Below are 26,322 nucleotides of genomic sequence, written 5' to 3'. Positions count from 1 at the left end.
CTGGGGTTGACTCTTGTTTCTTGCCCCATATGGAGGAGACCCTCGTGACTGCCTGGAGGCTGATTCCCCTGGCGCTGGGGAAAGAGTCCGTTTAAAAGAGGGACGCTTACTCTTCTTCTTATCAGGTAAGAGAGTGCTTTTCCCACAGGAGATCATCTTGATATAATTATCCAAGTCCTCTCCAAACAACCTTTCACCACGGAAGGGAAACCCAGCCAGTAGCTTCTTACATGGTGCTTCGGCTGACCAGTTTTTCAACCATAAGATTCTACGTATATGCACCAACCCAAGCAAGAGGCGAGAGGTTTGCACGATAGAATCTCTAATGGCATCAACAGCATAACATAAAGCCGCAGGAAGGTTAGCAAACCCCTGGGCCTGCTGTTCAGGTAATACTTTGATGACCTGTTTAACATGGTCTCTTAAGTATTGACAGACTCCAATCGCTGCTACTGCAGGTTGGGCCACTGATCCTGCTAAAGAGAACACATCTTTCAATAAGAAGTCCATCTTTTTATCCACAGGATCTTTGAGCATCTGAGCGTTGTCTACAGGACAAGTCAGATTACTATTTACAGAGGAAATGGCCGCATGAATGGCCGGTATTCCCCACCTCTTAATAAACTTTTCTTCCATAGGATAAAGTGTAGAAAACTTTTTCGGCGGAAGAAATCGCTTATCTGGGTGATCCCACTCAGAATAAAGCAGCTTTTCAAGTAAATTATGAACAGGAAAAGCATGTGCTGCTTGGAAAGGTTTCAGTGACCCCAAAGCAGAAGAGGTTTCTGTAGTAGTTTCAGGTATGGACAACTTAAATGTGGAGCGGACCAAACCAGTGAGGATCTGCACTAAGACTTTCTCCTCTTGGGAAGTCGCAGAGGGTCGCTCTCCACCTGAATCCTCCGAAGAGGAATCATCTGTCCCATCCCGATCCTCTGAAAGGGATTCATCTCCTTTATCCCAGAGCTCCTCTGACTGAGGGTCTTGGGAAGCAGAGGAAGGCCTTGTGCGTTTTCTTTCACTGCGTGAAGATGTAATCGCGGCCATTAGCTTTTTCTCTAATCCAGAAATGGTTGAGGAAAAAACTTCTTGTGTAATATACACAGGGGCTGAAGTGCCGGCAGCAGATGTAGCCCCTAACCCCAATGGCTCTCCCTGTCCAGCTGCCCCGGGTCCCTCAGGAGGGGATGGTGTAGCAGACAGGGGGTCCTCAGAACCTGAACGAGACCCCCTAGTGCCTCTGGTTCTTGGGGTGCTTGAACCTCTTCTACCCATAGTGCAAAGCAACAAGGTGTGAGGTATCAAAAGCGAACACTGACTGCTGAGCGATGTAGTCTGGCTAAAAGCCTTGCTACCAAATGCCCAGTCCGGTGTTCTTTAGTAAATGCAGCCTAGGGGAATGCCTGTGTCCCACCTTACATGCGACTGTCAGCTCTGTGTCTCTCCAAAGCTCAGAGCACCTGTACAGTGTGCTTTAAATGGCCATGCTTTCTGGCACTGTGGGCGTCTGGGCACGCTGACGCTGTGCTGACGCCCCGCCCCCCCTTCCCCCCCCTCGTTTTTGAAAAAACGAGCGCTTCCCGCGCGAGCCGACCCTTTCTGACAAGCCTGAAGGGAGGCTGGGGTTGGGGGAATAAGGAGGAGGCCGGCAGTGATGGGCCCTGCATCGCAATGCGGCTTCGGTGACGGCGGCGGCAGCGGCTGTGACAGTGCGGTCTCACCCGCCTTACAGCATACCTGAGCCTTTCCCTAGCCTGGGGGGACCATCCCAGCAGAGAAAACCCCCCACCATCTACCTTTGGAGCTGGAGGAAGAGCTAATGCAGCGGACGCTGAGACAGATCAAACATGAAAAGGTTTGTGCTCTTGGCAGCCCCCGGTGGTCACAATAGGCACAGCATGCATTCACCTTAAAGGAGAAAAGCCACTAGAATTAAAATTCTGTGGAATCTCCTCTTACCTTATCCAGGCCGCAGGGTTCAGTTTACACAGACCCAGCCTTCGCCTCTCACGGTGGGCTCCGTTTGTGGAAAAACCGTCAGAGACTGGGGCCCCCATCAGTAGGGGGATCCTTCAGTTCTGGGCCTGTAAAGCACCTCGCCAGAAATTAGGAAGTTTAAAGCCATTTTCTGATCCGCGGGTCCAGCTCTCTAAAAAGAGAAGCGTTACAGGTAAAACCTCGTTTCTTCGGACACGAGGCCCGGGTACCATCCAATTCGGCCATGAAAAGACACTTTGAATGGATCCGGTCGCCTGGCTTGCCCCAGTATAGGATCTTAGAATATTCCTTTTGGAGCTTCAGCACAGGACATCTTTACACGTCCAACACCTAAGACACTGGTGTAAAAACTGAGGTATCCCTGGAAGGGGAGGGGTTATATAGGGGGTTGAACTTCCTGATTAGGGTGTGACCAGTGTCCAATACCTAGTGATACCCTATAACCCATCAGTAATTACTGTGGCTCTGTGTCCCGTGATGTCCGAGAAAAGAAAAAAGAATTGTTGCTCTACATAAAGATGGTCTAGGCTATAAGAAGATTGCCAAGACCCTGAAACTGAGCTGCAGCACGGTGGCCAAGACCATACAGCGGTATAACAGGACAGGTTCCACTCAGAACAGGCCTCGCCATGGTCCACCAAAGAAGTTGAGGTCACGTGCTCAGCGTCATATCCAGAGGATGTCTTTGGGAAATAGACGTATGAGTGCTGCCAGCATTGCTGCAGAGGTTGAAGGGGGGGGGGGTCAGCCCGTCAGTGCTCAGACCATACGCCGCACACTGCATCAAATTGGTCTGCATGGCTGTCCTCCCAGAAGGAAGCCTCTTCTAAAGATGATGCACAAGAAAGCCTACAAACAGTTTGCTGAAGACAAGCAGACTAAGGACATGGATTACTGGAACCATGTCCTGTGGTCTGATGAGACCAAGATAAACTTATTTGGTTCAGATGGTGTAAAGCGTGTGTGGGGGCAACCAGGTGAGGAGGACAAAGACAAGTGTGTCTTGCCTACAGTCAAGCATGGTGGTGGGAGTGTCATGGTCTGGGGCTGCATGAGCGCTGCCGGCACTGAGGAGCTACAGTTCATTGAGGGAACCATGAATGCCAACATGTACTGTGACATACTGAAGCAGAGCATGACCCCCTCCCTTCAGAGACTGGACCGCAGGGCAGTATTCCAACATGATAACAACCCCAAACACACCTCCAAGATGACCACTACGTCTCTAAAGAAGCTGAGGGTAAAGGTGATGGACTGGCCAAGCATGTCTGCAGACCTAAACCCTATTGATCATCTGTGGGCATCATCAAAACAGAAGGTGGATGAGCGCAAGGTCTCTAACATCCACCAGCTCTGTGATGTTGTCATGGAGGAGTGGAAGAGGACTCCAGTGACAACCTGTGAAGCTCTGGTGACCTCCATGCCCAAGAGGGTTAAGGCAGAGCTGGAAAATAATGGTGTCCACACAAAATATTGACACTTTGGGCCCAATTTGGACATTTTCACTTAGGGATGTACTCACTTTTGTTGCCAGTGGTTTAGACATTAATGGCTGTGTGTTGAGTTATTTTGAGGGGACAGCAAATTTACACTGTTATACAAGCTGTACACTCACTACTTTACATTGTAGCAAAGTGTCATTTCTTCAGTGTTGTCACATGAAAAGAGAGAAGAAAAGATTTACAAACATGTGAGGGGTGTACTTACTTTTGTGAGATAGTGTACCTTCCCTCCTCTTGGGTCATTTATTAGAACATTTGTTTGTCATTAGACAAACTTTTGACACAGTGAATACAAAAGGCACTTTGATCCTTATTTGATTCATACACAGGCTTATCCTGTAGCCAAACAGGTACTTTTCACTTTGATTAGCGCTGCACATACCTTTTCCATTTTTACACAATCTTGTCTTTTGCTGTGTTGGCTGCTTTAGTATATTTTAGGGATCAGCGCAGTATTCCCCTTTCTTTCTTGTTCACGTACAGAAAAAGTGCTGCCTTTTGCATTTTTATTGGCATCACTACGCATCTAGCAAACATGCATGCGTTCCCATGCATCAAAATGCATGTGTTTTGGTGTGGTGCAATTTAAAAAATTTGTGGCATCCCTTTTGTTGTGTGTTTCATGCACATAGGGCAGCCCAATCGAAATGAATGGGCTGTCCTAAAGCACAACGCGTGGGAACATTCAAACGAGTGCATACTCAGACGCACCTCCTTGTGCGAACAGATCAAAGGAGTCCCAGCTTATAAAATTGGTACAGAAAAATCAAGTGTATTAAATGTTTACTTGCCACATTTTTTTTTCCCCTCCATTTATGATTTTTAATTTACTAGTAACATGCTGGAAAATTTGACTTTTCAGGAAGGAGTCAATTGCCTAGCACCGCCCCCTCCCTCCTTGCACACCATAAGCCCTTCACTTCTTGAAGTGTCTAATTGCTGTCTGTGCTGGCCCAGCTCCTCCACTCCTCACCTCTCAACATAGCCTTTATGTGGCGATTGAGGAAGGAGTGAAGGGGAGTTCTATAGAGGTGACTTGAGTGACGGCTCGGAGTCTGCTGACCTCACATCCAAGATGGTGACACCCAGCAGCACTCAGAGATAATATGCACAGGGTACATCACATGCACATATAATCTGATAGGAAGAACGTTGTGGAAATGAATGTTCTGGTGACAGGGTCTCTTTAAGTAACTGAATCTGGAATATTTCTTTCACAACTCAACAGAATACATTGTATCTACACCGCACTGCATACAGTACCTGCTCCGGATTCTGGACGATGTATCTTCTGACGGTTCCCTGCGAGTACGGCCCGGGAGACTGAACTTCCTGCAGAACAGAAACATTTTATCAAATACGAACTCCGGCTGCCCCTTCAGGCTTGCCCAGAGGTCCTGGACTGAAATGACTTACTCTGATTTCATTGCACACTGCATCAACAAATATAGAACTACAAAACACAAGGATATTAAATAAACTAAACTATCCTAAATGTATCAATAGACAGGACGAGAGCCAATGTATCAATAGACAGGACGAGAGCCAATGTATCAATACACAGGACGAGACCCAATGTATCAATACACAGGACGAGAGCCAATGTATCAATACACAGGACGAGATCCAATGTATCAATACACAGGACGAGATCCAATGTATCAATACACAGGACGAGATCCAATGTATCAATACACAGGACGAGATCCAATGTATCAATACACAGGACGAGACCCAATGTATCAATACACAGGACGAGATCCAATGTATCAATACACAGGACGAGACCCAATGTATCAATACACAGGACGAGACCCAATGTATCAATACACAGGACGAGACCCAATGTATCAATACACAGGACGAGATCCAATGTATCAATACACAGGACGAGACCCAATGTATCAATACACAGGACGAGACCCAATGTATCAATACACAGGACGAGATCCAATGTATCAATACACAGGACGAGATCCAATGTATCAATACACAGGACGAGACCCAATGTATCAATACACAGGACGAGATCCAATGTATCAATACACAGGACGAGACCCAATGTATCAATACACAGGACGAGAGCCAATGAATGAATACACATGTAGCGCTGGTAGATTTGCAATCTACCGCATGTTGGGTAAATTTAGTAACTTGTTCGTTAGGAAGGTTAGGTTTGCCTCTGTTCCAGCTTGGCTGACGTTGTGGGTGTTTCCGTGCTGACCGGTGGGTGTCGCTGTCGCCACTGGTCAGGGTTGGAAAGGCAACGTGTCGAAGCGTATGGATGCTCCTTTGTCTCGGAGGCACGCTCGGTGGAGGTGGTCCTCCGAGTTGCATTCTGGGCGAGGGTATTTATGGGACAGACGCCATGTTTTGGGGTTCGTTTTACAGCCACCTGCTGGCCTTCCTGGCCGACAGGTATGCGTTAAGGAGCTACCTCGTGGTCCTCCGTTCCGGTAGCCCACGATACAGCGGCGCAGGGGTGGGTCCAGAGGCTTGTCTGGGGCCTACCACCGCGGCCGAGGAATGGTCCTGAGCTGTCGGTCCTGTGTGACGAAGCTGGACAACCGAGGAGATCCCAGGGGAGGACCCGTCTTGGAGAGATCACGCCGCATGCTGGTCTATAGAGGGGCCTGGTGACTCGGTTGGAGGACGTATCCAAAAGTAACTATACAGCATAGTGTTGCCGGTTCGGCTTAAAGGTTCAAGCACTGTGACTGACTTTCACTACAGAAAATCTGATACATCCTGTGGCAGAGGATCCTATGGATTTTATTCCCAACCAAGTCTGTGGCAGAGACTTTGATTCGTGCTGGCTGCTAGACCGGTGAGAGAGTCCTATCCAGACGAGCAAAAGGAGTGTGTCCCACGAGGGGAGTGCATTTCCAATAGTGTTTGAATTCTACCAGGACATTTTGTCAAGAGAACCCTACCAGAGAATATTTGAGTTTCTTCTGCAAGTTTCCTTTCTACCTCTTTACTGCTACTTCCTAAGTCGTTTGTTTTAATAAAGCATTGAAAACGTACTCCAGTGTTGGTGCATTTGTCGTCCAGAAGTAAACTCAACGGAACCCTAGACCCGGTGCCGGTGAAACAGAGGGAAGCAAAGTGAAGGTAACAGACCAGGTTAAACCAGCAGCTCCACCGTGAGTTAGTGCTACACACAGGACAAGATCCAATGTTTCAATACACAGGAAGAGACCCAATGTATCAATACACAGGACGAGACCCAATGTATCAATACACAGGACGAGACCCAATGTATCAATACACAGGACGAGATCTAAAAATTAGATTTGATAAAATATAGATGTTTCCATCGGGGTAACAGATTCTGGAATCTTCCATCTCTGGAACACGTTACCTGCTCATTGTTCTGGACGATGTATCTTCGAACGGTCTCCTGCGTATACGGTGCGGGAGTCTGAACTTCCTGCAGAGAAATATTACATTAATACTTTCACATAAAATTGGTTGAAAAACAAGAAATTAATTCATAAACAAAAAAACAAAATGTCCTGCATCAATAAAGCTTGAAAATTTCAAATATCAAATGTGCCCAAATTCCAGATCTCTTGTGTACAATAACGAAATGACACGCAGGAGTGCTCCACCTCTGTGTGTCCACCACCAGTCTCCACCTCTTCTCCTCCACAGGACGAGACCCAATGTATCAATACACAGGACGAGATCCAATGTATCAATACACAGGACGAGACCCAATGTATCAATACACAGGACAACATCCAATGTATCAATACACAGGACGAGATCCAATGTATCAATACACAGGACGAGACCCAATGTATCAATACACAGGACGAGACCCAATGTATCAATACACAGGACGAGATCCAATGTATCAATACACATGATGAGATCCAATGTATCAATACACAGGACGAGACCCAATGTATCAATACACAGGACGAGATCCAATGTATCAATACACATGATGAGATCCAATGTATCAATACACAGGACGAGATCCAATGTATCAATACACAATACAAGAGCCAATGTATCAATACACAGGACAAGATCCAATGTATCAATACACAGGACGAGATCCAATGTATCAATACACAGGACAAGATCCAATGTATGAATACACAATACAAGAGCCAATGTATCAATACACAGGACGAGATCCAATGTATCAATACACAGGACGAGATCCAATGTATCAATACACAGGACGAGATCCAATGTATCAATACACAGGACGAGATCCAATGTATCAATACACAGGACGAGATCCAATGTATCAATACACAGGACGAGAGCTAGAAATTAGGAGATTTCATAAAAGATAGATGTTTCCATCGGAGTATCTGATTCTGGAATCTTCCATCTCTAGAATGCATTACCTGCTCATTGTTCTGGACGATGTATCTTCTGACGGTCTCCTGGGTGTACGGTGCGGGAGTCTGAACTTCCTGCAGAGAAATAATACATTATTACTTTCAGATAAAATTGGTTGAAAAACAAGAAATTAATCCATAAACAAAAAAAAAAAAAAAAGTAAAAGCGCAACACCACTGAAAAAAAAAAAAAGATTATGTGAAATATGTGCAAGTAACTTGATATCTTAAAAGCTTCCTTATAAGGTGCTTCATATTTCCACCATTCACAATCCCCATATAAGCGCAAATTCACTTATTAAAAAACATGATGTAAAACAACAATACACACAGTGCGGATGAAATATAGAACTCAAAAAAAAGATCCTCTTTAATAAAAATGTCCAGCATTAATAAAGCTTGAACACTTCAAATATCAAATGTGCCCAAATTCCAGATCTCTTGTATACAATAATGAAATGACAGGCAGGAGTGCTCCACCTCTGTGTGTCCACCACCAGTCTTCACTGTCACCTCCCCCTCCACAGGACGAGATCCAATGTATCAATACACAGGACGAGATCCAATGTATCAATACACAGGACAAGACCCAATGTATCAATACACAGGACAAGACCCAATGTATCAATACACAGGACGAGACCCAATGTATCAATACACAGGACGAGATCCAATGTATCAATACACAGGACAAGACCCAATGTATCAATACACAGGACAAGACCCAATGTATCAATACACAGGACGAGATCCAATGTATCAATACACAGGACAAGACCCAATGTATCAATACACAGGACGAGATCCAATGTATCAATACACAGGACAAGACCCAATGTATCAATACACAGGACAAGACCCAATGTATCAATACACAGGACAAGACCCAATGTATCAATACACAGGACGAGACCCAATGTATCAATACACAGGACGAGATCCAATGTATCAATACACAGGAAGAGACCCAATGTATCAATACACAGGACGAGAGCCAATGTATCAATACACAGGACCAGACCCAATGTATCAATACACAGGAAGAGACCCAATGTATCAATACACAGGACGAGAGCCAATGTATCAATACACAGGACGAGATCGGATTCTGGAATCTTCCGTCTCTAGAACAAGTTACCTGCTCATTGTTCTGGACGATGTATCTTCGGACCGTCTCCTGGGTATACGGTGAGGGAGACTGAACAACTTCCTGCTGAGAAATAATACATTAAAACTTTCAGATAAAATTGGTTGAAACACAATAAATGACTCCATAAACAAAAAAAGAAAGTAAAAGCGCAACACCACAGAAAAAAAAAAGATTATGTAAATGTGATCCAATGTATCAATACACAGGATGAGATCCAATGTATCAATACACAGGACGAGACCCAATGTATCAATACACAGGACGAGATCCAATGTATCAATACACAGGACCAATTGCATACAACCAATTGCTGCGTGATCTGCTGCAGTAAACTGATTTTAAATCTACCTGCTATTTTTTTTATTATGTCTCAGAATGTAGGGGGGGGGGCAAGAAAATGTTTGCCCAAGGCCCAATCGCTATTAAAGACGGCCCTGGCGTTACCTGCTCATTGTTCTGGACGATGTATCTTCGGACGGTTTCCTGGGTGTACGGTCCGGGAGACTGAACTTCCTGCAGAGAAATATTACATTAATATTTTCAAATAAAATTTGTTGAAAAGCAAGAAAATAATCCATAAACAAAAAACAACAAGGTAAAAGTGTAACACCGCTGGAAAGAAAAAAAAAAGTAAATGCGAAATATGTAAAAGTACTTGATATCTAAAAAACCTTCCTTAAAGTTTCTTCATATTTCCAACATTTACAATCCCCAAATAAACGCACATTCACTTATTATGTCAAATAAATAAAACTTTAATAAAAATGTCCAGCGTTAATAAAGCTTGAAAACTTAAATATCAAACGTGCCCAAATTCTAAATCTCTTGTGTACAATAATGAAATGACAGGCAGGAGTGCTCCACCTCTGTGTGTCCACCACCAGTCTCCGCTGTCACCTCCCCCTCCACAGGACGAGATCCAATGTATCAATACACAGGACGAGATCCAATGTATCAATACACAGGACGAGATCCAATGTATCAATACACAGGACAAGATCCAATGTATCAATACACAGGACGAGATCCAATGTATCAATACACAGGACGAGACCCAATGTATCAATACACAGGATGAGAGCCAATGTATCAATACACAGGACGAGATCCAATGTATCAATACACAGGACGAGATCCAATGTATCAATACACAGGAAGAGACCCAATGTATCAATACACAGGACGAGATCCAATGTATCAATACACAGGAAGAGACCCAATGTATCAATACACAGGACAAGACCCAATGTATCAATACACAGGACAAGACCCAATGTATCAATACACAGGACGAGATCCAATGTATCAATACACAGGACGAGATCCAATGTATCAATACACAGGAAGAGATCCAATGTATCAATACACAGGACGAGATCCAATGTATCAATACACAGGACGGGATCCAATGTATCAATACACAGGACGAGACCCAATGTATCAATACACAGGACGAGACCCAATGTATCAATACACAGGACGAGATCCAATGTATCAATACACAGGACGAGACCCAATGTATCAATACACAGGACGAGATCCAATGTATCAATACACAGGACAAGATTCAGAAATGAGGAGAATTCATGACATTTATATCTCAGTATCGGATTCTGGAATCTTCCGTCTCTAGAACACGTTACCTGCTCATTGTTCTGAACGATGTATCTTCGGACCGTCTCCTGGGTATACGGTGAGGGAGACTGAGCAACTTCCTGCTGAGAAATAATACATTAAAACTTTCACATAAAATTGGTTGAAAAACAAAATAATAATCCATATAGAGAGACACTCCACCCAACTCTGCTCCGATCTACATCCTCCATAATGTAAAAGAACAACCCAACAGGGATGGTGGGAACCCCTTATAATGGGCACAGCGGGTCTGGCACAGGAATGGTGGGGAGGGCTCTGAGTATACCCTTCCTCCCCCATATGAGTTATGCAGAGTGGGTGTATGGGGCATTCCAGACTCGTCGGGATTATGATTTGGAAACACCTTTTTTTTAGTTAGTCTAGTAGCCCGTTATTTCACGTGGAGTGCTCGGTGTCAGGTATCCTTACGGAGTAAAATCCTCCCTGTGGAAGTGGTGGTGCAGGACATTCTGGGTGAGGTTGGGAAGATTCAGGGTCTGGAGAAAGGCAGGTGGCAGCAGGAGGCCTGGATAAGGGCGTGGAGGAATATCAGGACTCTGTAGCCTTTGCTTGTTGATCTCGGGGTGTGCGGCTTTTCTTTGTATTCTTGATTCACTCCCCTAGATTTTCAAGATCAAATCTATTTTTGATAAAAGGCTCCATGCACGGTGACGGTGATGTTCCTTAGTCTGGTTCTCCCGTAGGGATTGTGTTGTGTGCAATTTGGTTTGCACCGTTTATTATGTTCTTGTTTTGTATTATCATATTCAATTATTTTGTAAATATGTTTTATTTATTTATTATGGTTTTATTGTATATAAGTTGTTGTTTGTAAGATTTTTCAATAAACAAAATTAACTCCTCATAATGGGCACAGCAGGTGTACAGACCCGGGAACTCAGCACAGGGATGGTGGGAACCCCACATAATGGGCACAGCGGGTCTGGCACAGGGATGGTGGGCACAACTCATAATAGGCACAGCAGGTCTGGCACAGGGATGGTGGGCACCACTCATAATGGGCACAGCGGGTCAGGCACAGGGATGGTGGGCACCACTCATAATGGGCACAGCGGGTCTGGCACAGGGATGGTGGGTGCCCCACATAATGGGCACAGCAGGTCTGGCACAGGGGTGGTGGGCACCACTCATAATGGGCACAGCGGGTCTGGCACAGGGATGGTGGGCCCCACTCATAATGGGCACAGCAGGTCTGGCACAGGAATGGTGGGAACCCCTCATAATGGGCACAGCGGGTCTGGCACAGGGATGGTGGGCACCCCTCATAATGGGCACAGCGGGTCTGACACAGGGATGGTGGGCACTCCTCATAATGGGCACAGCGGGTCTGGCACAGGAATGGTGGGAACCCCTCATAATGGGCACAGCGGGTCTGGCACAGGGATGGTGGGCACCACTCATAATGGGCACAGCAGGTCTGGCACAGGGATGGTGGGCACCACTCATAATGGGCACAGCGGGTCTGGCACAGGGATGGTGGGCACCACTCATAATGGGCACAGCGGGTCTGGCACAGGGTGGTGGGCACCACTCATAATGGGCACAGCGGGTCTGGCACAGGGTGGTGGGCACCACTCATAATGGGCACAGCAGGTCTGGCACAGGGATGGTGGGCACCACTCATAATGGGCACAGCAGGTCTGGCACAGGGGTGGTGGGCACCCTCGGCTTCTGTTGAACGTACATGCTGGAAAATCAGCATCCGATCAATGCTCTCCGCCAATGGCTGCGAGTCCTGACTCTCCGTTGTTCACCCATCCTGGACTTGTTCTATTGTCTCTTTTTATTTTCTGTCTTTTTTTTGTTTTTTCATTTTTTTCACAGAAAGCAAACAGTGAAAAAAAGTAAAACAAACATCTTAAAGTGACAGAGCCCAGATAATGATCAAACAATACACAAACAAAACAGGAAAAGAACACAATACAAAAGAACAATAAATGGTACAACCTAAAAACCACACAATATACTCCCCCATCCCCCACCCTCTAAACGTGACGAAGGTAAAAAAACAATCTTAAGGTGATAATAAAGGTTCATTATTTTTAATGTTATACTTCCCTGTTCTGTATGGTTCTGCACAGAGCAGCCCCGATCCTCCTCTTCTCGGGTTCCCCGCCGGCGCTCCTGGCTCCTCCCTTCTGCTTGTTATGGGGACAACTAAGCGTGTTCACTCCCGAGCTGCTGCTCCGTGTCCCTATTTACACACAGAGCGTGGCTCGGCCTCACCCTCACTCTCCTTATATTGGCTCATTGGCTGTGATTGACATTAGCGGGAGCCAATGGCTACCACTGCAGTCTCAGCTAATAAGGAGATAGAGACCCGCGAGAGCTGAGCCTGTGTATTGATACATTGGATCTCGTCCTGTGTATTGATACATTGGATCTCGTCCTGTGTATTGATACATTGGGTCTCGTCCTGTGTATTGATACATTGGATCTCGTCCTGTGTATTGATACATTGGATCTCGTCCTGTGTATTGATACATTGGATCTCGTCCTGTGTATTGATACATTGGGTCTCGTCCTGTGTATTGATACATTGGATCTCGTCCTGTGTATTGGTACATCGGGTCTCGTCCTGTGTATTGAAACATCGGGTCTCGTCCTGTGTATTGATACATCGGGTCTCGTCCTGTGTATTGATACATCGGGTCTCGTCCTGTGTATTGATACATCGGGTCTCGTCCTGTGTATTGATACATCGGGTCTCGTCCTGTGTATTGATACATCGGGTCTCGTCCTGTGTATTGATACATTGGATCTCGTCCTGTGTATTGATACATCGGATCTCGTCCTGTGTATTGATACATCGGGTCTCGTCCTGTGTATTGATACATTGTGTCTTGTCCTGTGTATTGATACATTGTGTCTTGTCCTGTGTATTGATACATTGGCTCTCATCCTGTGTATTGATACATTGGCTCTCATCCTGTGTATTGATACATTGGGTCTCGTCCTGTGTATTGATACATTGTGTCTTGTCCTGTGTATTGATACATTGGCTCTCATCCTGTGTATTGATACATTGGGTCTCGTCCTGTGTATTGATACATTGGGTCTCGTCCTGTGTATTGATACATTGGATCTTGTATTCCTCATCAATACGCAGACAAAGAACCAATCCTATCAGTCCTCGGAGTGGAGTAGCTGTGTAATGGAGGGGATGAGATTCAGGGAATGATGAAGACAGTAGAAGATTTTTATGTCATTCGGAGGATCTGTCAATGACCACAATAGTGGGGATATCGGAATCTTCCATCTGTGATATTTCTAGAACACATTACCTGCTCGTTATTCTGGACGATGTACCTTCTGATGGTTCCTTGTGTGTATGGCCCAGGAGACTGAACATCTTGCTGAAAAATAAAAAAATAATAATCTATTAATACTTCCACCTACAAATTGTTCCAATCTATAAATCTACTACATATAAAGGCCGGCTCCGCCCAAAAGCGAGATTTTATAGGATGTAAACAAAGGTTCTGAGCTAGTCCCTGCATTCTTCTATCCTATTGGATGCTCCAACAGTGAGATCTCCTGTCAACATTCACAATGGGGTTAATTTTTGTTTTTTTTGTTCAACCCCAGTGATTGAATGAAAAAACTGACCAATGTAACAGGCAGATCAGTATGTTGCGTCCTTTGTGACGATTCTTTTTCTTTTCTCCTGTCCTAATGTCCCAGCCAGGGCCATCTTTAACACGGGGCAAAAGGGGCAGCTGCCCTGGGCCCAGTCTTTGTTGTGGGGCCCAAAGCAGCTGCCCCTTGAGCCCACACTGCGAATAGTTAATAAGTGGATTCGGGAGGGCCCAAGAAAATGTTTGCCCAGGGTCCAATCACTATTAAAGATGGCCCTGGTCCCAGACCCCCCCCCCCCCCCCCCCGAACCCTCTGATCTGGTTCTTCATTGGCCATCAAAGGGCAAAGAGGGCAAATTATTGATTTGGGGGGGGGGGGGTGCTGTATGCAGCTGTCAGCATTGTTGGAGCTCAGAGCACTCCTGCACTGGGGGGAAAAGTCAGATGGGCCCAGAGCCACCGAATGCTTCTGAGTGGTGACAACGCTTATGGGATGAGCCAAACGGATAGCAGCCAAGAAACGTTGTCGGCCCAGCTCCGGATATCAGGTTCTAATCAGGGAGAAGGAAGGATCTGGGAGGTCATTTTTTTGGCTTTACAAATGAGAACACTGACAACATGAACTGATGATTGAACCTCGTTTAAAAATTGTGTGCGGAGAGACAATTTAACGTCAGTTCCAGAAGATATTATTGATGCAATCAAAAGGATAAGAAGCTTAAAAAAAAACCACTCCGGCTCCCGGACCTTCCACTTCACACCGAACAAAAAACACACATCCGCGTTCTATAAAGATCGGTCAGGACGCACACGGCGACGTTTATTCTCCGAAGTGAAGAGAGCAAAACAACTCTGCCTGCTCTCTATATTGTGATTGGAGAGGATCTTATAGAGAGTACAGAATAAAAGAGCCCAAATCCCCTTCTACAAAGTGAGACTTAAATTAAGCGCCCCCCCCCCCCCCCCGGGCTCACAGACACACCCCCCCCCCCCCGGCTCACAGACATTCCCCCCCCGCCCCCCCAGCTCACAGACATTCCTGACACCAGAAGACGGGATCACCCCAAGAGCTCGCACCTTTACAGAGCCAATCCAGCATTCCCTTCAGTCTTGCACAGTTGTACCGGCCCCTCTGATTTCACTGCAGGAGGAAGCATTTCCTCAGTCTCCCCTCCCCCGGTGATCAGACTGTACATTGTAACTTTATAGAAGGAGGAGGAGTCATTTCCTCAGTCTCCTCTCCCCCCAGTGATCAGACTGTACATTGTAACTTTGTAGAAGGAGGAGGAGTCATTTCCTCAGTCTCCCCTCCCCCAGTGATTAGACTATACATTGTAACTTTGTAGGAGGAGGAAGGATTTCCTCAGTCTCCCCTCCCCCAGTGATCAGACTGTACATTGTAACTTTGTAGGAGGAGGAAGGATTTCCTCAGTCTCCCCTCCCCCAGTGATCAGACTATACATTGTAACTTTGTAGAAGGAGGAGGCATTTCCTCAGTCTCCCCTCCCCCAGTGATCAGACTATACATTGTAACTTTGTAGAAGAAGGAGGCATTTCCTCAGTCTCCCCTCCCCCAGTGATCAGACTGTACATTGTAACTTTGTAGAAGGAGGAGGAGGCATTTCCTCAGTCTCCCCTCCCCCAGTGATCAGACTGTACATTGTAACTTAACATGTAGCAAATCACAAAGTGAGAGATTGCAGCAGGGGCTGCTATGTGTCCGACATTTGTGAACACAGCCAAGAATCGCGCAGGCACCAGGATCCACATGATTGTGTCATCTCTGAGATGACATCCCTGCCCAGGAAATAGACGGTGATCCTGCATGATTTCTGAACAAAGATGGCGCCGTCCTTCTGAAGAAGAAAGCAGATGAAGGCGTTGTCAGAGGAAGTGATCTCTGAGAGGTAATAACACCCGGAATGGTCACACGGACTCCACACAATGATGTATACACACACCGGACACTTTATTAGGTACACCTTGCTAGTAGCGGGTTGGACCCCCTTTTGCCTTCATTCTTGGTGGAATAGATACAACAAGGTGTTGGAAAAGTTCCTCAGAGATTTTCCTCCATAGTGACATGATAACATCACACAGTTGCTGAAGATTTGTCAGCTGCATATCCATCATGGGAATCTCCCGTTCCACCACATCCCAAGGGTCCTCTATTGGATGAGATGTGGTGAGTGTGGAGGACATTGGAGTACAGGGACCTCATTGTCCAGTGGTGAGATGATTGGAGCTTTGTGACATGGTGCATTATCCTGCTGGAAGGAGCCATCAGAAGATGGGGACACTGTAGTCATAAAGGGATGGACATGGTCAGCAACAATACTCAGGAAGGCCGTGGTGTGTAAACCATGCTCAATTGGTACTAAGGGGTCCAAAGTGTGCCAAGAAAATATCCCCCCCACACCATTACACCCCCACCACCACCAGCCTGAACCGGTGATAGAAGACAGGATGGATCCATGCGCCAAATTCTGACCCCACCATCTGAATGTCGGAGCTGAAATCCAGACCAGGCAATGTTTTTCCAATCTTCTATTGTCCAATTTTGGTGATCCTGTGCCAATTGTAGCCTCAGTTTCCTGTTCTTAGCTGACAGGAGTGGCTCCCAGTGTGGTCTTCTGCTGCTGTAGCCCATCTGCTTCAAGGTTGGATGTGTTGTGCATTCAGAGATGGTATTCTGCATACATTGGGTGTAACGAGTGGTTATTTGAGTCACTGTTGCCTTTCTATCATCTGGAACCAGTCTGTCAATTCTCCTCTGACATCAACAAGGCATTTTCCTCCACACAACTGCCACTCACTGGATATTTTCTCTTTTTCCCACCATTCTCTGTAAACCCGAGAGACGGTTGTGTGTGAAAATCCCAGAAATACTCAGACCAGCCCGTCTGCCACCAACAACCATGCCACGTTCAAAGTCACTTAAATCCCCTTTCTTCCCCATTCTGATGCTCGGTTTCAACTTCAGAAAGTCGTCTTCACCACATCTAGATGCCTAAATGCATTGAGTTGCTGCCGTGTGATTGGCTGATTAGCAGTTTGTGTCATCAAGCATTTGATCAGGCGTACCTAATAAAGTGACCTGGTGAGTGTATATTGTAGCAGAGCATCCCAGAGAGAGCCGGGAAAAGTCCTATTCGGGGTTTACACATCTCCTACGCTCCTCTACAAGGCCAGGGACGGGGGGGGGGCAGGAGGGGTGGTTGCCCTAGGCCAGTGATGACGAACCTTGGCACCCAAGAGGTTTTGGAACTACATTTCCCATGATATCTCATGCACTCTGCAGTGTAGTTGAGCATCATGGGGAGTGTAGTTCCAAAACATCTGGGGTGCCAAGGTTCGTCATCACTGCCCTGGGCACAAAGGTTTATTGCCAGGATCTGGGCGCTCTGACCCTAACTCTAAAGGAAGGAGGGGGCGCAGTTTGGCATCTTTCCCCCGGCGCACTGGATGACCTTGTCCCGGCACAGCTCCCTTTCATACACCTTTAGGGATCTCTGATTCGAGGTCCAGTTCAGGTCTTGGTCCTCTCCCCTGGGTCAAGTTATACTCACCTGAGACAGAGAGCCTGTGCTCTCATAGCTTGGGGAACAGACAAGGCCTGTCTGAGAGAGCTGCCGAGGTTGGTAAAAAGCAAACCAGTTGTGTATGTGGAGACCGACAAGCAGTAGGCTTGTTCAGCTTGATAGTAAGGGCTGACGTTGTATAGCTAGTGCCGGAATACAGCTAGGATTTAGTTTTGGAGTTTTTGCCGAATTCATTTTCCAGAACTTTGTACAGCACTTGTAATCAGCACTAATAAACACTGCACTGAACACTTCCTCGCTGAACTGGGATCTGTGCCTGCAAGTTTGCTCACCCCAGGGAGCGCGGGCACCTGCTACCTAACCCCCAGCTCCCTATATAAATATACAGTGGAACCTCGGATTGCGAGTAACGTGGTTAATGAGCGTTTCGCAATACGAGCACTGTATTTTTTAAAACCGTAACTCGGTTTGCGAGTGTTGTCTCGCAAAACAAGCACGATTCAGGCAAAGCGCGTGCAATACCGTGCTTGGCCTGAGGTGGGGGGGGCGCCGGAAATGCACGGAAAGGCCCGAGGACACCTCGGCAAACCTCGGGAAGGGAGTCTTTCCGAGGTTTTCTGAGGTCAGTTGAGGTGTCCTCGGGCCTTTCCGGCCGTTTCCAAGTCTCTCAGACGCCCCCCCCCCCCACCTCTGGCCACATGCGGTACTGCATGCCATTGAAGTCAATGCGGAACAAATTCTTTTAGTTTCCATTGACTTCAATGGGGAAACTCGATTGATATGCGAGTACTTTGGATTACGAGCATTCTCCTGGAATGGATTATGCTCGTAATCCGAGGTGCCACTGTATACAGTATCTCACCAAAGTGAGTACACCCCTAAGTGAAAATGTCCAAATTGGGCCCAATTAGTCATTTTCCCTCCCCGGTGTCATGTGACTCATTAGTGTTACAAGGTCTCAGGTGTGAATGGGGAGCAGGTGTGTTAAATTTGGTGTTATCGCTCTCACTCTCTAATACTGGTCACTGGAAGTTCAACATGGCACCTCATGGCAAAGAACTCTCTGAGGATCTGAAAAAAAGAATTGCTGCTCTACATAAAAATGGCCCATGCCCATGCAATTAGCGGACCTCCAGCTGTTGCAGAACTACAAGTCCCATGAGGCATAGCGAGACTCTAACAGCCACAAGCATGACACCCAGAGGCAGAGGCATGATGGGACTTGTAGTTTTGCCACAGCTGGAGGTTCGTTCATTGTTTATCCCTGGCCTAGGCTATAAGAAGATTGCCAAGACCCTGAAACTGAGCTGCAGCACGGTGGCCAAGACCATACAGCGGTTTAACAGGACAGGTTCCACTCAGCACAGGCCTTGCCATGGTCAACCAAAGAAGTTAAGTGCACATGCTCAGCGTCATATCCAGAGGTTGTCTTCGGGAAATAGATGTATGAGTGCTGCCAGCATTGCTGCAGAGGTTGAAGGGGTGGGGGGGGGGGGTGGGGGTCAGCCTGTCAGTGCTCAGACCATACGCCGCACACTGCATCAAATTGGTCTGCATGGGTGTCATCCCAGAAGGAAGCCTCTTCTAAAGATGATGCACAAGAAAGCCTGAAAACAGTTTGCTGAAGACAAGCAGTGAAGCAGACTAAGGACATGGATTACTGGAACCATGTCCTGTGGTTGATGAGACCAAGATAAACTTATTTGGTTCAGATGGTGTAAAGCGTGTGTGGGGGCAACCAGGTGAGGAGGACAAAGACAAGTGTGTCTTGTCTACAGTCAAGCATGGTGGTGGGAGTGTCATGGTCTGGGGCTGCATGAGTGCTGCCGGCACTGGGGAGCTACAGTTCATTGAGGGAACCATGAATGCCAACATGTACTGTGACATAAAAAAGGTGGATGGTATCTGCGTTATCTAAAATATTTTGAAAAGCTGCCAGGGCAGTTCGTTGATCAAACAAAAAAATATAAAAAGTCCAAAATGCAGCGCTTGAAATTGTCATCAATCATATGAAAATAAGGCAGCAATAGTGAAGCCCGTCAGATATAAAAACAATACTTTATTGTAGAGGAAAGGTGAGGTATTACTGCGCAAACTAACAGAAAAAAATCAACAGAAAAAAAACAATGTGAAAAAGCTGCTACACAGGAATGTGACAAATATTCAAATAAGGAAGTGAATGAAATGTAGCGCTACAATGAATTAAACAGTGAATAGTACATAAAACAAACAATGAACAGTCTAATGAATATTCAGTGAAAAGTGAATGATGTAGTCCATCATGGTGAAATGAATGAAAATAAAAGAATAAGTCCCATAAAACAAATCGGAGCCTAAAAAGGAAAACTGAATGGGAGTCCACAATAATGAGGTGATAATCTTCAAACAAATGAATGAAAACACTGTTTATGTGAAGCATCCAAGGTGGTGAGTCCTTTCAAGATAGATGAGATTAAAACACTCTTACCAGAACCGGTGGACCCGGATGTCAGCGACACCGAATCGTAAAGGCATGGATATCCAGATCAGTGGCTCTCCCAAACTATTGAAGGGATCATCTCCGATGATGTCTCCAAAAGACCTCCTAGGTATCGGCCAAGATTGTACTTACAATCTTGGTCGATACCTACGAGGTCTTTTGGAGACTTACAAACTTGGTTGATACCTACGAGGTCTTCTGGAGACTTACAAACTTGGTCGATACCTACGAGGTCTTCTGGAGACTTACAAACTTGGTTGATACCTACGAGGTCTTTTGGAGACTTACGATCTTGGTTGATACCTACGAGGTCTTTTGGAGACACCATCAGAGATCCCGGGTCCCTTCAATCATTTGGGAGAGCCACTGATCTGGATATCCATGCCTTTATGATTCGGTGTCGCTGACACCCGGGTCCACCAGTTCTGGCAATGCCGCGTACACATGAGCGGACTTCTTGTCGGACTGAACTCTGAAGGACTTTTCAACGGAGTTCTGATGGAGTTCCAATGAAACGGACATGCCTACACACGAACACACCAAAGTCCGTTAGTTTATAACGTAATGACTTACGACGGGACTAAAAAAAGGAAGTTCAATAGCCAGTAGCCAATAGCTGCCCTTGCGTCGTTCTTGGTCCGTCGGACTAGCATACAGACGAGCGGTTTTCCCGATAGGAACTGAGTCCGTCAGAAAGATTTGAAACTTGTTCTATTTCTAGGTCCGTCTGAATTTTCGAAAAAAAAAGGTCTGATGAAGCCCACACACGATCGGAATGTCCGACGAAATGGTTCCGTCTGACCTTTTCTGCCGGAAAGTCCAGTCGTGTGTACGCGGCATTACAATCTTGGTCGATATCTACAAGGTGTTTTGGAGACACCATCAGAGATCCCGGGTCCCTTCTATCGTTTGGGAGAGCCACTGATCTGGATATCCATGCCTTTATGGATTATGGATTCCCTGTGATCGATTTGCAGTATTTGGAGTGTGACACCTTGATCCTCTGTGATTTATGATTACATGCCTTTTTTACCATTACTTTCTTGTAAGCAGATTGGATTCACTTGGGTGTGGTGTGCTGTTTCGTACACACTGAAGGTGGTTGAAGGGTTCTTCATATTCCCTATGTCTTCAATGACAGAACTGTCATATGATTAGTGACAATTTGAAGCGCTGCATTTTGGACTTTTTATGTACTATGACATACTGAAGCAGAGCATGATCCCCTCCCTTCGGAGACTGGGCCGCAGGGCAGTATTCCAACATGATAACGACCCCAAACACACCTCCAAGATGACCACTAACTTGCTAAAGAGGCTGAGGGTAAAGGTGATGGACAGGTTAAGAATGTCTCCAGACCTAAACCCTATTGAACATCTGTGGGGCATCCTCAAACAGAAGGTGGAGGAGTGCAAGGTCTCTAACATCCACCAGCTCCGTGATGTCGCCATGGAGGAGGGGAAGAGGACTCCAGTGGTAACCTGTGAAGCTCTGGTGAACTCCATGCCCAAGAGGGTTAAGGCAGTGCTGGAAAATAATGGTATTGACACTTTGGGCCCAATTTGGACATTTTCACTTAGGGGTGTACTGACTTTTGTTGCCAGCGGTTTAGACATTAATGGCTTTGTGTTGAGTTATTTTGAGGGGACAGCAAATTTACACTGTTATACAAGCTGTACACTCACTACTTTACATTGTAGCAAAGTGTCATTTCTTCAGTGTTGTCACATGAAAAGATAGAAGAAAATATTTACAAAAATGTGAGGGGTGTACTCACTTTTGTGACATACTGTATACACACACACTTTATATTACAATTTATAGTTATTTCTTATATTTTAAATTCTATATATATATATTTTTTATATATTTATGTATTTTTTGCATCCTCACAAACACCTGGAGGAAATCTGATTTAAAGTGACAGCGAAGGAGTAACAAAACATTTTATGTAACTTCTGATCTCTGAGAAATTTTCATACGTCGAAAGATAATTCCCTTTAAACATCCAGCATGGTCGCCCATCGTCTCAGTCGGTGATTGAGCCTCATTAGCGCTCTACGACTTCTAGAAAATCCTTGACCGACACCATGGATGATCTTACCTGTCAGTACCTGTATGCAGCCCGTACCTGGGATAAGAGAAGTGTCATTCTACCCACATACTGGAGGACAAGAGGCGGCAGGTTGGAATCTGTTTCTGTAATGAGACCTCTCAATCTCCTGAACATGATGGACACATGAGCGGATTAAACCCCTCTGATGGATGCCGCGGGAGGCGGAGAACATGCTCTGGGTCATCACTGAGAGGAAAACAAAGAGCATTTCATTCATTCCATCCATGGAGAGTTCTGAGCCATCACGCAACCAGAAAATACCTGAAGACACACATTTGACAAGCATCTTCCGTCTTCTTCACAGCAATTCTATTCTGAAGTACGGTACTTTTAAATGACATTTGTTGGTCCTCTGTTGGTAGTATCAAATGTACTGATGAGATTTTCCTAATTCTGTATGAAAATCTACCAGTGTATGGCCACCTTACAACCTACCACACGTAGGATTAGAGAATGACCCATCAATTCACCAGCTTGAACATTCCAGTCAGAACAGAACATTCCAGTCAGAACAGACATTCACTTTTGGCTATTTGACCATCTATCAAACATTATGAGTCTTCGGGATGTGAATTTGTAAGTAGCTTCTCACTTGCTGTATTGTAGTCATTCTGGTCTCCCCTGGGCCATCCCATCTTTCCAGCTTTTCTTAGCTCATCTGTCCCTCCAGCTCCTCCTGGACTGTCCAAATCCTCCCAGCCTCCCGTGGACCGTCCCCTCCTCACTTGGCCCATTTCGCCTCCAAGCCTCTCCTAGGCCATCCAGTCCTCCCTTCCTACCCTGAGCTATCCCATACTTTTGACCTCCCCTAGATCATCACATCCTCCTGGGGGGGATATCATCCTCCCTGCCTTCCCCTGGGGTGTCCAATCTTCCCAGCCTCCCGTGGGCCGCCTTGTCTTCCCAGTCCCACCTGGGCCGCCCTGTCTTCCCGGTCCCACCTGGGCCGCCCTGTCTTCCCGGTCCCACCTGGGCCGCCCTGTCTTCCCGGTCCCACCTGGGCCGCCCTGTCTTCCCGGTCCCACCTGGGCCGCCCTGTCTTCCCGGTCCCACCTGGGCCGCCCTGTCTTCCCGGTCCCACCTGGGCCGCCCTGTCTTTCCAGTCCCACCTGGGCCGCCCTGTCTTTCCAGTCCCACCTGGGCCGCCCTGTCTTTCCAGTCCCACCTGGGCCGCCCTGTCTTCCCAGTCCCACCTGGGCCGCCCTGTCTTCCCAGTCCCACCTGGGCCGCCCTGTCTGCCCAGTCCCACCTGGGCCGCCCTGTCTGCCCAGTCCCACCTGGGCCGCCCTGTCTGCCCAGTCCCACCTGGGCCGCCCTGTCTGCCCAGTCCCACCTGGGCCGCCCTGCCTTACCAGTCCCACCTGGGCCGCCCTGCCTTACCAGTCCCACCTGGGCCGCCCTGCCTTACCAGTTCCCACCTGGGCCGCCCTGTCTTCCCAGTCCCACCTGGGCCAGCCTGTCTTCCCAGTCCCACCTGGGCCGCCCTGTCTGCCCAGTCCCACCTGGGCCGCCCTGTCTGCCCAGTCCCACCTGGGCCGCCCTGTCTGCCCAGTCCCACCTGGGCCGCCCTGTCTGCCCAGTCCCACCTGGGCCGCCCTGTCTTGCCAGTCCCACCTGGGCCGCCCTGTCTTGCCAGTCCCACCTGGGCCGCCCTGTCTTACCAGTCCCAGTTGGGCCGCCCTGGCTTACCAGTTCCCCCAGGGCCGCCCTGTCTTACCAGTCCCCCCCTGGGCCGCCCTGTCTTACCAGTCCCCCTGGGCCATCCCTTCCTTCTAGCCTCCCCTGAGCTTTCCCGTCTTCCAAGTCTGCCCTGGGTAGTCCCATCATCTGTCTCCCCTTAGCTGTCCTGTCCTTCTAGCCTCTCTTGGGCTTTCTCTTCTTCCCAGTCTCCACTGGATTGTCCTATCATCCCAGTCTCTTTTGGGTTGTGCAGTCCTCCCAGTTTACCGTAGGCCATCCTATCTTCTCAGCCTTCTCTAGGCTGACCTGTCTTCCTAGTCTTCTCTGGGCTGTCCCATCCTCCCAGTCTCCCCTGGACTGTCCTGTTCTTCTAGCCTCCCATGGGCTTTCCCATCTTTTAAGATCCTCCTGGGCTGTCCCATAATTGCAGCAGCCTCTGGGTTGTCATGTCCTCCCAGTCTCCTGTTGGCCATGCTATCTTCCCAGGCTAATTTGGACTGTCCCATCTTCCAAGTGTCCTCTGGGCTGTCCCATCATCTCAGTCTCCCATGGGTTGTCTTGTCCTTCTAGCCTCCCCATCTTACACATGTCCCTGCATTGTCCCATCCTCTCAATCCCTTTTGGGCTGTTACATCCTTCCAGCCTCCCCTGGACCTTCCTGTCCCCCAGCCTTCCCTTCAGGAGGAGTTGTATCACCAGAGAGAACTCTGCAAAAGAAAGCACTGTAGAGGAATATCAAACCTCATCCCACGCCTGTCACTGCTGTCAACGCCTTCACCAATCACAGTGCTTCTCAGAGCATGTATTGGGCACCACTTGCTATAACATATCACATCAGTTTGCACTACAGCAACTGTCCACCACAGCCTCCAACCTATATAGCTATGAGAGCAGCCTGTGTCATGAACTTAGTTACATAGTTACATAGTAGGTGAGGTTGAAAAAAGACACAAGTCCATCAAGTCCAACCTATGTGTGTGATTATGTGTCAGTATTACCTTACATATCCCTGTATGTTGCGGTCATTCAGGTGATTATCTAATAGTTTCTTGAAGCTATCAATGCTCCCCGCTGAGACCACCGCCTGCGGAAGGGAATTCCACATCCTTGCCGCTCTTACAGTAAAGAACCCTCTACGTAGTTTAAGGTTAAACCTCTTTTCTTCTAATTGTAATGAGTGGCCACGAGTCTTATTAAACTCTCTTCTGCAAAAAAGTTTTATCCCTATTGTGGGGTCACCAGTACAGTATTTGTAAATTGAAATCATATCCCCTCTCAAGCGTCTCTTCTCCAGAAAGAATAAGTTCAGAGCTCGCAACCTTTCCTCATAACTAATATCCTCCAGACCCTTTATTAGCTTTGTTGCCCTTCTTTGTACTCGCTCCATTTCCAGTACATCCCTCCTGAGGACTGGTGCCCAGAACTGGACCGCATACTCCAGGTGCGGCCGGACCAGAGTCTTGTAGAGCGGGAGAATTATCGTTTTATCTCTGGAGTTGATCCCCCTTTTAATGCATGCCAATATTCTGTTTGCTTTATTAGCAGCAGCTTGGCATTGCATGCCATTGCTAAGCCTATCATCTACTAGGACCCCCGGGTCCTTTTCCCACCAGTCCAGGATGGAGGACATGACCACTGACACACACAGCATATCAGGCAGGGTTAGGCTTGGGATCCATTAGTAATCGAGGGACAGAGTTAGTGGAAGGTGTGATCACGGGGACAGAGTTGGTGGAAGGGGAGGGTCACAGGGACAGAGTTGGTGGAAGGGGGGGGGGTCACAGGGACAAAGTTAGTGGAAGTTGGGGGGTCACGTGGACAGAATTCGTGGAAGTTGGGGTCACGGGGACAGAATCTGTGGAAGTTGGGGGTCACAGGGATAGAATCTGTGGAAGTTGGGGGTCACAGGGACAGAATCTGTGGAAGTTGGGGGTCACAGGGACAGAATCTGTGGAAGTTGGGGGTCACAGGGACAAAGTTAGTGGAAGCTGGGGTCACGGGTACAGGGTCAGTGGAAGTTTGGGTCATGAGGACAGAGTTGGAAGAAGATCCTAATTGGTGGTGTATGTGGTATGACAGCACTGAGAAGGGAGAACACCAACAATTTACACTGTGGACGGGTAATCAGACTATACACATTATGGTGTATGTATAGCCAAAACTTTTTGTTTTGGATACAACAGTGAAGGTTAAAATTCCTGTTAGTTAATTTAAGGTCTTCTGCACTTGGCCACCTGGGGCCACATGACATAAAATT

At 47.1% G+C, this 26,322-nt stretch overlaps 1 protein-coding gene across 1 annotated transcript in view; it reads right to left on the bottom strand.

Moving 5' to 3' along the window:
* The window catches only part of POF1B (POF1B actin binding protein), a gene marked incomplete in the record, with an annotated part of 138,138 nt that overhangs the window by 59,223 nt on the left and 52,593 nt on the right, over positions 1-26,322 (bottom strand). The window contains 7 exon segments of the mRNA XM_073598127.1: positions 4,764-4,832; positions 6,865-6,933; positions 7,871-7,939; positions 9,003-9,077; positions 9,459-9,527; positions 10,658-10,732; positions 13,955-14,026. Of these exon segments, the coding sequence (XP_073454228.1) occupies positions 4,764-4,832; positions 6,865-6,933; positions 7,871-7,939; positions 9,003-9,077; positions 9,459-9,527; positions 10,658-10,732; positions 13,955-14,026 (498 nt within the window).

This window comes from Aquarana catesbeiana, linkage group LG09, assembly GCF_042186555.1.
Source record: "Aquarana catesbeiana isolate 2022-GZ linkage group LG09, ASM4218655v1, whole genome shotgun sequence".
Lineage (NCBI taxonomy): Eukaryota > Metazoa > Chordata > Amphibia > Anura > Ranidae > Aquarana > Aquarana catesbeiana.
The sequence above is the reverse complement of the archived record's forward strand: the minus strand, read 5'-3'. Positions and strand labels throughout refer to the sequence as shown.